Source organism: Perognathus longimembris, chromosome 3 (genome assembly GCF_023159225.1).
Source record: "Perognathus longimembris pacificus isolate PPM17 chromosome 3, ASM2315922v1, whole genome shotgun sequence".
Classification (NCBI taxonomy): domain Eukaryota; kingdom Metazoa; phylum Chordata; class Mammalia; order Rodentia; family Heteromyidae; genus Perognathus; species Perognathus longimembris.
The window spans coordinates 93,041,221-93,057,282 of NC_063163.1; the positions used below are offsets into that span (position 1 = coordinate 93,041,221).

The following is a 16,062-nucleotide window of genomic DNA, read 5'->3' on the forward strand; positions in this document are numbered from 1 at the left end:
TCAAGGCTAACACTCTACCACTTGAGCGCTGCTTCTAGCTCTTTCTATGTATGTGGGCTTCATGTATATGAGGCAAGCACTCTACCACTAGGCCATATTCCCAGCCCCTCTTTTTTTATTTATGAAACACTGAGAACCTGTGTAAACTGCGTTGCCGGCAGCCTGCACTGTGGTCTGAGTGGTCTACTGGGAGAGCCCACAGGGGCTTAATGGTCTTGTCTCCTCTTCTCTTTAGAAAGGGACCACCATGAAAGGCTTGCAGATGCCTGGGCCCATTTCTACGCACTCTCTCGAGTCAACAGCCCCTTCAGTTGTGAAGAAGGGAACCTCAGCTCTGTCTGCCCTGCTGGAGATGGAGGCCAGTCAGAAGTAAGTGCCTGGTTGGAGAAGGACCTGCCATCCTCCCCCCTCCCCATAGGCTCCAATGTTTTCAGTATTCACTCCCCTGAATAGGATGCAAAGTGATTTCCTTCTGCTAGAAGCTTGAAGGTAGGACAGTTACATGACAAAAAAGTGAGACTAATACCTGGTAAGGATTAAATAACATAAAACAGAAACAAATTTGAACTTTAGGTACTTTTAGGTTATTCTACAAAGCATTTTTTTTTTGCCAGTCCTTTGGCTTAAACTCAGGGCCTGAGCACTGCCTCTGGCTTCTTTGTGCTCAAGGCTAGCACTCTACCACTTGAGCCACAACTCCACTTCTGGTTTTTTCTGTGTATGTGGTGTTAAGGAATCGAACCTAGGGCTTCATGCATGCTAGGCAAGCACTCTACCACTAGGCCATATTCCCAGCCTCCCCCCACCTTTTTTGTTTGTTTGTTTGTTTGGTTGGTTGTGGGGTCTGAACTCTGGGCCTTGGCGCTATCCCTGAACTCTTCAGCTCAAGGCTAGTGCTCTACTACATTGAGCCACAGCACGACTTCCAGTTTTCTGGTGGTTAATTGGAAATAAGAGTCTCATGGACTTTTCTGCCCAGGCTGGTTTTGAACCATGATCCTCAGATCTCAGCCTCCTGAGTAGTTAGGATTACAGGCGTGAGCCACCAGTGCCCAGCTACATGGATTTTCATATGTGAAAAACCTATATATGTAACATGCATGATTCTATGATAGAATCATAAAAGTATAACAGATAGACAATATAATAGCATATAAAACGTAGGTTGGCTTTAAATAGCTAGAAACTCAGTTCACATTTGTACTCAGCCATGGAGAGGAAGGGTGATGGGCTACACTTTAGAAAAGGCATATGCCTCGGGTTCTACCTGTGATCTGAGGGTTGACTTGGGCCCTCAGTCATGCCATTTGGCTGTTTTTTTCCCCCTAAGTATTAGGATATGTGGCTGCTTTATAAACAGTAAAGTTGCCCAGACAGCTGTGGGGGGCATTCTGCTTGGGGGCAGGCAGGGGGATCCTCACAGGAAGTAGGATTAAAGTTAACCTTGCAGGAAGTGAAGCATTTACACAGAGCCGGGGGAAGTGGGACTTAGGGAAGGGACATGTTTCCATACATAGGTGAAACCTGCTTATCTCAGTCTTCTTCTGCTTGCCTACTTTTTAGCCCCTCGTCCATTAGAGCACTGAAACCCTTCAGTCTGGCCTCAGTTGTAGGTTTACTCATCTGCCCTCTGAATATCCATGTAACCTGCCTGAGGCAGTGTCTGGCATGTGGTAGATGTGCAGTGGATATGTGTGGGATGGCACAGGTGAGGATGCTGGGGGGTCTCTACAGATGTAGGGAATGTGCGTCAGGGGAGACTAGACCCTGTCTGTGTGGTCTGAGGGTCCGGGTTGTGATAGTAGGAACCTTGCTAGACTTTCAGAGAGCAACAGGGAGCAAGGGAGTGAGAGTGTGAGCTCTAGTGGGAAGTGCAGTTGAAAAGACCTTGTGGGAAGCTGGATGCCATGCTGTCCTTGTACAGTTGCATAGCAGGAGGTTTATTGTTATTTTAATGGAAATTTTCAAACAGATGCCACAGAGTAGACAGGCCAGTATAAGAAATCCCTCTCTACCTGTCACATGGCCTTGATGATCATCAACTCATGCCAGTCTTGTTTCATTCATATTCCCCCTGAGTTCATTTTTCCTTTTATTTTTTCCCCTCAAATCCCAGACTTCATATTCTTTCATTTGTATCATTTTAGAAAGTATGCCTTTTAAAAAATCCTCTTTTTAAAAAACCCAAATGAGAATATTATAATTTACCAAAAAATTACAAATCCAAGCCAGATGCTGGTGGTTCATGCCTGTAATCCTAACTACTCAGGAGGCTGAGATCTGAGGATTATGGTTCAAAGTCAACCCAGGCAGGAAAGTCCATGAGACTCTTACCTCCAATTAATCAACAGAAAACTGGAAGTGATGCTGTGGCTCAAAGTGGTAGAGTGCTAGCCTTGAGCAAAAGAGCTCAGGGACAGCACCAGGTACCAAGTTCAAGCCCCATGACTGGCCCCCCCCCAAAAAAAAATTACAAATCCTTATATCATGAGATATACAGTTGTTGTCTTTGGTAACGTTTTCTTTAGAGATGAGTCCCATGTGTAGGAAGGCTTGGTGGGTGAGTGCCAGGAGGTAGACCTGTATGGCAGATGCTGATGACCTGGAAAGGAAGGGACATGGGGAGAGAGGAGAGGGATGCAGCAGGGGGCCCAGAGGACAGCAACCAAGAGAAGGAAAGAAGCAGGAGCAGGTTGGACTTGTGGCTGAAAGCATTGAGTTCCCTTCCAAAAATATCTTTATCAGACTCAGGAAAGACCCCAGCACTCTGCTTGGCAGGCTCTCCCTCCATCTCTTCCTAGGCTTTTCCCCTGGAAAAGAGAATGAGGAACACATGTTGCTGGGAGGGGTGTGAAGCTGGGGGTGAGGAAAGGGAGTGAAGGGATCTTACTTGTATTTGTCAGTGCGTCATCATCTTAGTATGGACCAAGGAGCCTCTTTCTGCTCACAGTGGAGGAAGAAGGCTATCTTGGGGGAGCAGCATTCCCTCTGAGGGTGAGACTCTTAGCCAACTCCACCTCGGGAAGCAGGACAGTGACCTGAGACTTCTTCCTTGCTCAAGAGGACTGCTTCCTGAGCGACGACGTGCTAGGTTTTCACAAGGCTGGAAGTAGAATAGAGGAAGCCAGGTTTTCCTTTTTTAATGTAAGGTTTGTTCACATAGCATTTTAAAAAATTTATGTACTTGGGCTGGGAATGTGGCTCAGTGGTAGAGTGCTCGTCTGGCATGCATGAAGCCCTAGGTTTGATTCCTTAGTACCACATGAACAGAAAAAAAAAAAAAAAGCTGGTACTGTGGTTCAGATGGTATAGTGCTAGCCTTGAGCAAAAGGAGCCCAGGGACAGTGCAGTTCAAGCCCATGACTGGAAAAAAAAAATTATGTGCTTTTCTTTTTCTTCTACTATTCCAAGTATTTCCAGTTGTATTTATAATGAAAAACAACATTATGGCATCACCAAAGAGAGCTTTGAAAATTGTATCTCAGGATGGATGAGAATGTTGAAAGGAGTAACATTGATCAAGATGCATTGTATTTATATATTGCATTTTTGAATGGCAACTCCTTTATACAACTACTTAAAGATTATAAAAATAAAAAGGGGAAAAAACCCTGTATCTCAGCCAGATGCTGGTAGCCTGTATTCATAGCCACTCAGAAGGCCAAGATTGGAGATCGAGGTTCAAAGCCAATCTGGGAAAGCAAATCCAAGAGACTTATCTCTAATTAACCACCAATAAAGCTGGAAGTGGAGGTATAGTTTAAGGGGTAGAGCACCAACTTAGAGCAGAAAGGTAAGGGACAGTGGTTAGACTCCATGTTCTAGCCCTAGTACTGGCACTAAAATAACAAAAAAAAAGTGTATTTCTAGCCTCATCATTTTTCTGTAACTGTGTTTATGGTTCATTCTAGTTTTATCTGTGGGCACAGGCATTTGGTCAAACTCTGGCAGAAGACAGTCTTGAAGTCTTCGCTCTTTGCTGATTAACAGTAGCGAGAGTAGCCTGGTCAGGAGGTATTGGCAGGTGGATGTCTTTGCTTTTAGTAGGTAAGGATAACCTGATGATGGCCAAGTTTGGCCAGATAGGTGAGATGTTTTATGTATCCAGACTGGCTGTGGGATGTGTGTGTTACTCACACACCAGCAAGGTGACACAGGACACTGTCCCTGCAGGATCATGTGGAGGATGTGTGCTTTTATCTGCTCTAGTGTAGGTGGTGGTTTTCTCTTGCCCATCCTTCAAGACCTACCTTTGCCATATGGCTCAGCCTCTGTGCCAGCTCAGCTATCCCGCCTACTTCCCAGCAGAATGCATCATACCCTTTGTGTGTTCTCAGTGTACATGTGTACATTGCTATAGGTCTTTTTTTTTTTATAGCACTCCACTCCCCTGAGCCAGTAGATAAGGAGCCCGTAAAGACAAGGACAGTGTTTTACCTATGTCTGAGCCTCTGATTCTTGCCTGTGTGTCAGCATGTGGAAAGCAGTTCAGTAAGTGTAGATTGCTGTGGGTGTCAGATAGTACATCTGCGGGGGATGGGAGTCTCAGGGTTCCTCCTCCCTCACTGCCTAAAGTGCCAAAGAGCATCACACTGTGTGTGGTTGAGGGTGTGGCTTAGAGGGGAACAATGTTGCAGTAGAAACAGATACTCTGAGTGTGGTGTCTGGGGACAAGGGAAAGAATCAAGCATGTGTTCTGTTCTTCTCCTGTAAAAAGTATCCCAGCTAATGAATATAGGATGAGTGATAGAATATCACTCTGCATAGTCTCTAAAGGATGAACATCTAGTAAAGATTTTCTGTGGCAGCTAACATCACCAGAGAGAGGCAGTCAGCCATTATGGGCCTCCAGCTAGAAGTACACAGCACCATTTAGGAAGAATTTTTTTCGTCCAAATTAGACATAAATCTACCCAGACCTTTAGGAATAACATCTAGTTCTCAGGAAGTACAGAACACAGAGGAACACGCCAAACAATAAAGGCATGTAGTCAGCACCTCTAGACTATTTGCCTCAGTAAATTAAGGAGAGATGAAAAAGAAACTGTATACCAAAAAGAGGCTTGTGAGACATGATTATTATAAAGTAGGATCTTAACATTCCTATTTTGGACAAACTCTTAACATTTTTTTGAGATAGTTGGGAAAATATTTGATAGTATAATTCATTTCAAATTGTGGTTATGTTGGTTTAAAAGTTACTTTAGAAGCTGGGCCCCAGTAGCTCACACCTATAATCCTAGCTACTTAGGAGGCTGATATCACAGTTGATAGCCCAGGCAGGCAAATTAGAGACATTTACCTTCAATGAACTTCAATGAATTTTACTTTAAGATTATTGTTGTAAATAGGTGGAAGTTGTAGTTTTGGTGGGGCTGGATATGCAAGTGTTCATTATATTATCTTCTTTGCTTTTGTAAATGTTCCCATAATAAAAAAAAAAAATTCGGTGCTGTGAACCAGTGGCTCACACTTGTAGTCCTAGTTACTCAGGAGGCTGAGCTCTGAGGATCACAATTGAAGCCAGCCAGGCAGAAAAGTCCATGAGACTAATACTACATACTACTACTACACTACTCAGAAAAAGCTGCAAGTGGTGCTGTGGCTCACGTGGTAGAGCACTAGCCTTGAGCACAAAGAGGCTCAGGGACAGTGCCCAGGGCCAGAGTTCAAGTGAATTGAGATTTGAACTCAGGGCTTTGCATTAACTAGGCAAGTGTTCTACTTCTCAAGCCACACATACACATCCATCTCTTTTTCTCTGGTTTTGTTTGTTTTTAAATGTGGTGTCTTGCTTTTTGCTAAGAGCTGGCCTGAACCTCAATTTTCCAATTAATGCTTACTGCCCAATCTGGGATGACACGTATAGCCCACCAAACTCAGCCTTTCTGTTGAAATTGGGTCTTGTGAATTTTTTTCCCCCTAAACTGGTCTGGAACCTTTATCTTCCTAATTCATCCTCTGTATTAAAATAAAATAAAAGGGGGCTGGGAATATGGCCTAGTGGCAAGAGTGCTTGCCTTGTATACATGAGGCCCTGGGTTTGATTCCTCAGCACCACATATACAGGAAATGTCCAGAAGTGGCGCTGTGGCTCAAGTGGCAGAGTGCTAGCCTTGAGCAAAAAAGAAGCCAGGGCCTAGGACTGGCCAAAAATAAAAATAAAAATAAAAAAATAAAAAATAAAATAAAGGTTGGTCATGGTGGTACATACCTATAATTCCAGAACTTGGGAGGCTGAAACAGGAGGATTAAGAATTCAGGGCCAGTCTGAGTTACAGAATAAGATTCTGTCTCAAGGGCAATAAATAAAGAGGGGGTTGGGTGGAGAATACAAGAGGTTATTATGGATCAGGTTTATAATTCATGATAGGAGATTACTTCATGATTGGTAACAAAAATGTAAGAATTTGGGCTGGGGATGTGGCCCAATGGTAGAGGACTTACCTAACAGGCATGAGGCCCTCAGTTCCATTCCCATAAGCACACACAAAGTCATAATTTTAGACAAGAAGTGATACAGATTAAGTCTCTGGGGAAGCACACCAAGGTAGAATTTAGCATGTAAACTGTTTATTAAGGAGAGTCCTTGTTCTCAACGCCTGTGGGAGGGAGTGGGAAGAAGCAAGATTAGGCACAGAGAGAAGCAGAACTGTAACACAAGCCCAGTGCCAGCCTTGGGAGACCCCACATGGACACTGAAGTTGGCATGGTCGTCAGAGAAGCCCTGGGTTGGAACAGCATGGTCTTTACACACACGGGCACACACACACTGGCCTGTGGCTGCCCAGGGGATGAACATGAGCTCAGACAAGGGATAAGGCTGCTCTGCTGTGGGGGTTATCCCTGAACAACTGACAGCTGAGCGCGTGCGTGCGTGCGTGCGTGCGTGGGTGCGTGCGTGTGTGTGTGTGTGTGTGTGTGTGTGTGTGTGTGTGTGTGTGTTGGTCTTGGAGCTTGAACTCCATACCTGGATTCTGTATTTCAGTATTACACATAAGAGTTGCTGATGCCTGGCTCTGAGCTTTTTTTTTGGCCAGTCCTGGAGCTTGGGACTCAGCCTGAGCACTGTCCCTGGCTTCTTTTTGCTCAAGTCTAGCACTCTACCTATTGAACCACAGTACCACTTCTGGCTTTTTTTTTTAATGTATGTGGTGCTGAGGAATGGAACCCAGGGCTTCATGCATGCTAGGCAAGCACTCTACCATTAAGCCACAGTCCCAGCCCCTCTGAGCAGCTTTTATAATGCTCTCAGCTACCAAAGTAAAAAGTTTCCCATGGAGGGTTTAGGTAGTAATGTCTACTGCATTACTGCAGTTGGTCCTCCATGTCTGTGGATGATACATTAGTGAATTCATCCAAAAAAGTTGTTGTTTAGTCACATATTGACCTTAAAAAAATTTTCCCTAGACAGTTCAGTATGCCAGTTTGCATAGTGTTAGGCATTAGAATAACCTAAAGATGATTTAAAGTAAATGGAAGAATATGTGGAGATTCTATACAAATGAATACTATTGGATAAAAGGAGCTTAAGCATCCTTAGATTTTGGTATCCCCTCCCAGGCAGTGGGAACCTAGAACTTGTCTTCCATTCTGAGGGAGGGCTCTGTATATTAACACCATAATATGAGCTTTCAGAAACTTAACAGACAAGAATACGGGCTGGGAATGTGGCCTAGTGGCAAGAGAGCCTGCCCTCGTATATATACACGAAGCCCTGGGTTCAATTCCCCAATACCACATATGTGGAAAACGGCCAGAAGTGGCGCTGTGGCTCAAGTGGCAGAGTGCTAACCTTGAGCAAAAGGAAGCCAGGGACAGTGCTCAGGCCCTGAGTCCAAGGCCCAGGACTGGCAAAAAAAAAAAAGAAGAATACAATGGTATATTACCTTTAAGCTAAAATAGTTCATAGCTAATATTAGAATTAAAAAAGGAACGTGAACATCAAAGTATGTACATTATTTGCATACAGCAGGACTGAGATGGGGGAGATTTCATAAGAAAAACATATTTGTCTAGTTTTATGACATAATCATTAGAGTTATGTGTTTATGGGAAGAAAGGGGTGTAACTGTATGTTTGAGGGAACATGAGTCTTTTCAAAATACATAGTAAGCATATGCATTTAGAACTAAATATTACATATTAACATAGCCCTGATTTTCAGAATGTACTTTTGTTAGTATGCTTAGTAGAAAGTGAGATAAAACCTTCCCATAGAACTAAACAGATGGTATTTGTGGATATAGTAATTCAAACTACATCAATTGCCCTTTTAAAGCAATGCGTGATAAATGGGGGTCTCACTCTGTGGCCAGGCTGTCCTCACACTCCTGGGCCCAAGTAATCATCTTGCCTTAGCTTCCTGACATACTGAAACTGCAGGAATGTACCACTGCTCCCAGCCCAGAATCCTTTCTAAATTGTACTGTTTTCTGATTGACTGTGGAGGACGGCTTAATGAAATGGAGGGTATTACATTGGGCCTGAGGAGAAACAGGCAGAAATATGCATTCCGTAGATGACAATAGAGCTGTCTCTTTTTTTTTTAAAGGAAAGATTTTTTTTTTTTTTTTTTTTTTTTTTGGCCAGTCCTGGGCCTTGGACTCAGGGCCTGAGCACTGTCCCTGGCTTCTTCCCGCTCAAGGCTAGCACTCTGCCACTTGAGCCACAGCGCCGCTTCTGGCCGTTTTCTGTATATGTGGTGCTGGGGAATCGAACCTAGGGCCTCGTGTATCCGAGGCAGGCACTCTTGCCACTAGGCTATATCCCCAGCCCCGGAAAGATATTTTTTAATGTTTTTATTGTTATAAAGGTGATGTGCAGGGGGATTACAGTCTAATAAGTCAGGTAGTGAGTACATTTCTTTCTTTCTTTGCCAGTCCTGGGGCTTGGGCTCGGGGCCTTAGCACTGTCCCTGGCTTCTTTTTGCTCAAGGCTAGCACTCTGCAGAGCCACAGCGCCACTTCTGGCGCTGGGGAATCGAACCTAGGGCTTCATGTATAGGAGGCAAGCACTCTTGCCACTAGGCCATACTCCCAGCCTCTAGAGCTGTCTCTTATCTTGGCTATTGTGGATCCTTTTCTAGGGGTCTATGAACGAGCTATAGTTTTTGTTTTTCTTCCCTCAGGTGCCTAGGAGAACAGCAGGCAGCTGCTCATGGGGGGAAGAGCTCCACCCAGCCAGCAGAGAGCAGCAGCATTGCCATGACTCCCACTTACATGGACAGCCCACGAAAGGTAAAGGAAGTCACTTCGTGGGGTGGGGGTAGGGGGATTGTGGTTTCAGGGACCCAATGCGGAGGTAGAGTGGATTGCCATCAGAATCCAGGATCCATTGTGCCAAAACTTCATGTATTCTAGTGCAAACCCTTGTAAGGTTCTGTGTCTGCCTTTAATGAGGAACTTTCTTGTTCATAGAAGTAGCCAAGCTAACTTGTAATTAAGTACAGATATAGAACAGTCAAGCTGAACTCTGTTGGTCCAGACCTAAGACCTCCCTTGTACTTGGAAATTGACCGTCTGGTTTTTCTTCACTGTCATTATTTGTTCCCCTAGAGGGGAGTAGGAAGATACTGAGGCACCTTAACCATAAGTGTTTACTCTTCTTTGATAAGTGAAATTCCTATCAGTTTTCTTTTTCTTTTTTAAATTATTAGTGATGTACAGAGGGGTTACAGTTATATAATTCAGGTAATAAGTACATTTCTTTGGGAACAATGTCACCCCATTCTTCATTCTCTCACAGTTTTTCCCTATCATCCCCACCTACACTATTAATTTTCTTAGATGTAAGCATTGTTGGAAGGCAAGATGCAAAAAAAAAAAAAAGGGAAAAAAAACACACCTTTGAGACTTCAGGCCTCTATAATGCCAAGCACAGTAGAGTAGCAAAAAACACTATAGGAAAGGCTTTTTGTATCTTTTCTTCTTGGCCGGTCCTGGGACTTAACTCAGGGCCTGGGTACTGGGCACTGAGCTTCTTTTTGCTCAAGGCTAGCACTGTACCACATGAGCAACAGTGACACTTCTAGCTTTTTTTGTTTATGTGGTACCGAGGAATTGAACATAGAGCTTCATGCATACTAGGCAAGCACTCTACCCCTAAGCCACATTCCCAGGCCCATTCTCAGTGCTTTTTATATCTTTTAAGACCAGTGGTCTTGACTCTTTCATCTCCATCTCTCCAGAAATTCAGACTCAGATCACTGTGCTGTGTGAGAGGGTAGGGTGTGCTGACTGTACATTTTCTTCTCTGATCCCTACTTCTGGGAGATGAAAGAGATTCAGTGCATGTATTTTATTTTTAAAATTTTAGTCAAATGATGTATCCATCCTTGTGTTCATTTTATTCATATGTCATAAAAGTTTCCTACCTCATTAAATATTTTTCAGTATTGGGGATCAAACCTAGGGCCTGGCACAAGCTAGGCAAGCACTCTTAATACCCAGCTAAAATCTATAACCTCCAAAAATAGCTTTAAAAGTAGGTTTTTAAAAATAGTTGTGGACTGAGTGTGTAAGTCAGTGGTAGAATGCTCATTCAACATATTCAAGGCCCTACATTCAATTACAAGCACCACCAAAAGAAAATAAACTATTTCATCATAGGAATAATACTTTCACTTAGAACTTTTTTTTTGTTAAAAATGTTGATAGCTTCTCATTTTAAAGCTAAATTTGGCGGTTCTATAAAGTTTAATCTATAGCACATTAGACTTAAGACTATTTTTTTTTTATTTTTTTTTTTGCCAGTCCTGGGCCTTGGACTCAGGGCCTGAACACTGTCCCTGGCTTCTTTTTGCTCAAGTCTAGCACTCTACCACTTGAGCCACAGTGCCACTTCTGGCCATTTTCTATATATGTGGTGCTGGGGAGTCGAACCCAGGGCTTCATGTATATGAGGCAACCACTCTTGCCACTAGGCCATATTCCCAGCCCACTTAAGACTATCTGTAATATATAGTTCGTAATTATAAGGAATAGGCTTCTTTATAATAATTCTACATCTCTGTGATCATTTCCTTAGTTTTAGCATAAATTACTAGCATTACACTACTAGAAGGAGGGGTGAAAATCAATCAAATTATCAAAATTATCAAATAGAGGTTTTAGGTGGCTTAAAGATTCTGTAGACTAGAGGTCAGCAAACTTGAATAAATATTTCAAGCTTTGTAGGCAAAGAGGCAAAATAAAGGTGTTATTAGGTTCTAGAACCATCTAAAACTAAAAACTGCTCTTTGCACAGGCTGTAAAAAACAAATACTGGCCAGACCTAGCCTGCAAGCTGTAGTTTGTTGGCCCCTGATCTAGGGAGTGGCATTAAGCAGAGTCTGTGCAAATAATGTATTTTTTTTACCTTACCTCATTCATTTGTACATCAATCTTAGCACCATCAGCACTTCTGCTGTCTCATGTTGTAGCACAGAAGGGACAGGAATTGAATAAAGTAATAAATAATTGAATCTGTGTGTGCTATCCACAAGCTTTCTTTTTTTTTTTTTTAACCTCTACTCATGGTCATCTCTTAGGATCAGACATAATACCAAGATAGATAGAAAAGTAGAGGAATTGTAGAGAGTTTGCAATGCACTGGAGACCAAATATTAGGTTAGAGAACATTCTCCTGATTGTCCAATTGAGCCCTGATACCATCAGTAGGACTAGATGTACACTTCCAAGTTTAGAGAGGCAAAAGCTAAAGTTCTATGAGATGCCCTCCTGGCATGCTCAGAAATTCCCTGCCATGTCTCTGGGCAGCACTTCCTGTTAGATGCATGGAGGGAGGGGCACCTGTGTGCATACCCACAGCCACACCTCTCCAGAGTTTCTTACTTTCATTTGCAGTGGCTGATGGGAAATGACAGCAGTACTTTCCAAAACAAGCCCCCAACAATTTCAGATTTCCAACTGATGAAAAGTTGTAGGACAGGGACCTTGGACAAGTGCCACCTCTGAATTTCAGTAATAATCAAGCCTACCAAGTTGTTTTTTGTTTCTTTTAAAAGATTTTGAAGGGGGCAGATCTTTGGGAAAGTTCTCAATGTCATTTTGTTTCAAACACATAGCCATCGACACCACCAGTGAGTCGTTTGGAAGTCATTTCAGGGAACCCTCGCCTCAGTACATGAGTACTTAACAGTTTATATGTCTCGGCTTCTTGATTTTGTTATACAAGCAGAGGAGGAGAAGGTCCGGCTGCCTCTGTATCCTCTGTGTGCTCAGAAGATGGAGACTTCTTGCTGCATTGAATCCTCTTCTCCCCACTGGCTGCAGTAACAGGCAGAAGGAGCCTCAGTGTTTCTCTCCCAGAGGGCTGTTGCGTGCCCAGCCAGGCGGGAGGCCAGGATGTTGCCACTGCAACCTTTAGCCAAGCTTCTCTGTAGCCTTACCTCTTCCTTACCATAGATCTGAAAGAATTTCAGAGCTATGTGAGAAGATAAAAGCACCCAAGCCACACTCTCAGCAGAATGCAGGGAACTTGGACACACCTTTCCCCCCACAAGGTGGGACCTTCCACCAGGGAAGGTGTGAGTCCCTGCTCATGCTTCGCATTTGGATATTATCTCTGGGTGAACCTTCCTTCCTTCCTTCCTTCCTTCCTTCCTTCCTTCCTTCCTTCCTTCCTTCCTTTCTTCCTTCCTCCCTCCCTCTCTCTCTTCCTTTTTCTTTCTTTCCCTTTCTTCCTTTCTTTTCCTTCCTTTCTCTTTCTCCCTTTTTCTTTCCCTCCCTTCTGTCTTTCCTTCCTTTCTCTTTCTTTTCCTTTCTTCCTTTTCCTTTTTTTCTCTTTCCCTTCTTCCCTCCCTCTATCCCTTCTTTTCCTTCTCTTTCTCTTCCCTTCATCTCTCTCAACCTTCTCCTTCTCTCTCTTTCTCTTTCTTTCCTTTCCCTGATATTTCTCTATGTCCTTGCTTCTCTCCTTCCCTGCTATTTTTATTCATTTATTTGTCTATTTTTTTCCACACCCTCCCTGTCCTTCCCTTGATGGTTCACCACTGTACATTCTCCATTTTTTCACTGCCTTGCCGCCTGCTGCTGCTGTTGCTGCTGCTGCTGCTGCTGCTATTGTCGCTTCCTCCTCCTCTGACTTCAGGATGGGGCCTTCTTTATGGAGTTTGTCCGCAGCCCACGCACAGCATCGTCTGCCTTCTACCCTCAGGTTAGTCAAATTCCATGAATCTGCAGCCTGTGCATGCTGGTTCCTTTGGCAGAAGCCACAAGCGGGCCTTCTGTTCATCGCTGAGCAGATGGAATTGGGTTGAATCTGGAGCTTGAGGGCCAGCTGAAATGGAATCTGGTGTCTGAGGTGTATATTTGCTCCTATGGCGTTCACAGCGACAAGGGCAAAGGAAGAGATTTGTGTAAGAGAGCAAATGATCACATCGGTGTTGAACAAAGTATTTCTTTATTACTACTGTGTACATGGTTAACCTGGTGCCATGAATCTTACCACATCATAACATCTTCCCTCTAGGGTTTCATAAGCAGAATGGAATATGTGTACGTAAGGGCGAACACTCGGTTTTCTCCTCCTGGTACAACCAGATAAATTTATAACAGTGTGGCAGGAAGTGGTAAAAAAAACAGCCAGCATGTATAAATAGGCGTGTGCTGTCATAGGCTAATGGTGTATAACTGAGGATAGTTCGCCTGCCTGCCTGCTAGACTTTACTTAACTCATTTGTCAAAGAAAAGATTTGGACCAGATCTTCAAGAGCCTTCACTTACTACATGTCAAACACATCTTTTATTTCATTTCTTTTCATACCCCATCCTGTGAATAAAGTAAAAATATGATGCTAACTTTACAAATGAAAAAATCGAGGGACAAAGATACTGCTTTCTAACGTAGATCATGAAGTGGGATGTAAATCCAGGACTCACAGATTTGACTCGGGACCCACTCTGTAATTTGCATTAGTAATCACTGTTTGGACAGGTCCTTGGTGAACAGAAGCAGGTCTCCCTTCCTTTATTGAAGCTTCTTCGTAGTATATGAAATTGACTTCATTACTGAGAATCAGTTCCAGACATCCAAATAGTGGATAGGATTTATGTGGAGTCAGGCAGAGTGCTGGGCACCGTGGCTCAAGCCTGTAATTCTAGCTACCTGGGAAGGGGAATCAGGGATGGAAGTCTGAAGTGAGCCCAGGCATCAAAGTTCAAGAGACTCCATCTCAAGCAATGACTGAATGCATTTCTGAGTGCCTGTCATCCCAAGCTATAAGAGAAGCACAGTGGCTGGACGCAGTAGCACATGCCTGTCATCCCACTGACAAAGGGAAGCACAATTTGGGCATAAGTCAAGATCCTTTCTCAAAAATAACCAACCTGAGGCTGGGAATATGGCTTAGTGGTAGAGTGCTTGCCTAGCATGCATGGAGCCCTGAGTTCGATTCCTCAGTACAACATAAACAGAGAAAACTGAAAGTGATGTTGTGGCTCAAGAAGCAGAGTGCTAGTCTTGAGCAAAGAGAAGCCAGGGATAGTGCTCAGGCCCTGAGTTCAAGCCCCAGGACTAGGGGGAGAAACACCAATCCAAGACGGGTCTTGCTTCACAAGCATGAGGCTTTGAATTCAAAACACCAAAAAAAAAGGGGGGGGGAGGATTACTATCTGTTGAGTATTCACTGTGACAATGCTTTGCAGACAAAAACTTTATAACAATCTATAAGGCGCAGGTAGTATCACTCTGTTTTCCACATAAGGAAACAGAGACTTAAAGATATGAGCTAGTGGGCTGGGAATATGGCCTAGTGGCAAGAGTGCTTGCCTTATATACATGAAGCCCTGGGTTCAATTCCTCAGCATCACATATATGCAAAAAGACCAGAAGTGGCGCAGTGGCTCAAGTGGTAAAGCGCTAGCCTTGAGCAAAAAGAAGCCAGGGACAGTGCTCAGGCCCTGAGTTCAAGCCCCAGGACTGGCAAAAAACAAAACAAAGATATGAGCTAGTCAAAGGACACTCACTAGTGACTGCTGAGGCTCCATACCACACTGCCCCTCTGTACTGGAAGGGTTAAAGGTTAGACCAGAGGTTCCCATACCTGTCTGTCCAGGTCTTCAGGTATCTTGATGTCTGCAGTTCCCTGTACCCTGTGAGCTGCACAGCCCCAGGCTACACCCTCCATTCCCATCAGGACCTCTGAGTTCTATTCTAAGCTTCTCTCATCTTTAAATGTAGGAGGCACACTATTTTTGGTTTGAAACAGACTTCGATTGGTGTCTTTCGTCTTGTACTTCCTAACAGGAGAGACTCCCTGTGAGCAGTTTTAGATTGCAATTAGAATTTAACATAAGTAACATCAGCATGATGAGAAGAGTTGTTTACTAAGTCCTATGATGTAATCTGTATATACAGCCTCATGTGGTAGAATTTGATGGATGTCAGTGACTGGCATGGTGCTGGCTATGTGATACACACACACTATGATTTAGGTTAGCATAACTGTACTTTCATATCCATCTATGTACTCAATTCCTGTGGATTGAAAATATCCACAAAGAGTTGTATACTGAACATACTGTGGTTCAAACTTGGGCTTTGCACTTGCTAGATGGGTACTCTTATTACCTGAGGGCTCCCCGTCCCCACCTTATGCCATTTTATACAAATGACTTGGAGGGTTTTTTTGTTTTGTTTTGTTTTGTTTTGGGGCTGGTACTGGGACTTGAACTTAGGACTTTGCGCTGTTGCTTGACTTTTTCACTCATGGCTTGGTGTTCCATCAGCTGAGCCACTTCCATGAGTGGAGATGGGTGTCAGGGGGCAGTGGCATCCTGGAGTCAATTCCCTGCAAATTCTAATGAACCCCTATTATGCTGCTGCCTGCTTATAATGTCAGTTGAATGCATCTTGGCTTGCTAGTGTCTACTCCCTATTCCTATTGCCTTCACTCCACCCTAACCCAGGACCTGGACATTCAGAGTATGCAGTGAGCCCTTTAAAAGAAAGATGCTGTTGGTCACCAGTGGCTCATGCCTGTAACCCTAGCTACTAAGGAGGCTGAGATCTGAGGATTGAGTTTTGAAGCCAACCTAGGCAGGGAACTCTGTGAGACTC

General features: G+C 43.7%; 1 protein-coding gene across 9 annotated transcripts in view; it reads left to right on the forward strand.

Annotated features, from left to right (window-relative positions):
* Depdc5 (DEP domain containing 5, GATOR1 subcomplex subunit) overlaps nucleotides 1-16,062 on the forward strand; it is a 130,058-nt gene that overhangs the window by 81,824 nt on the left and 32,172 nt on the right. For 5 of the 9 annotated variants that reach the window (XM_048343357.1, XM_048343358.1, XM_048343359.1 and 2 more), the window contains 3 exons: nucleotides 236-369; nucleotides 9,131-9,239; nucleotides 13,093-13,158. In XM_048343357.1, coding sequence (XP_048199314.1) covers nucleotides 236-369; nucleotides 9,131-9,239; nucleotides 13,093-13,158 — 309 coding nt within the window. The remainder of the gene's footprint in view (nucleotides 1-235; nucleotides 370-9,130; nucleotides 9,240-13,092; nucleotides 13,159-16,062) is intronic. The other 4 variants (XM_048343361.1, XM_048343364.1, XM_048343365.1 and 1 more) reach the window with 1 other exon arrangement.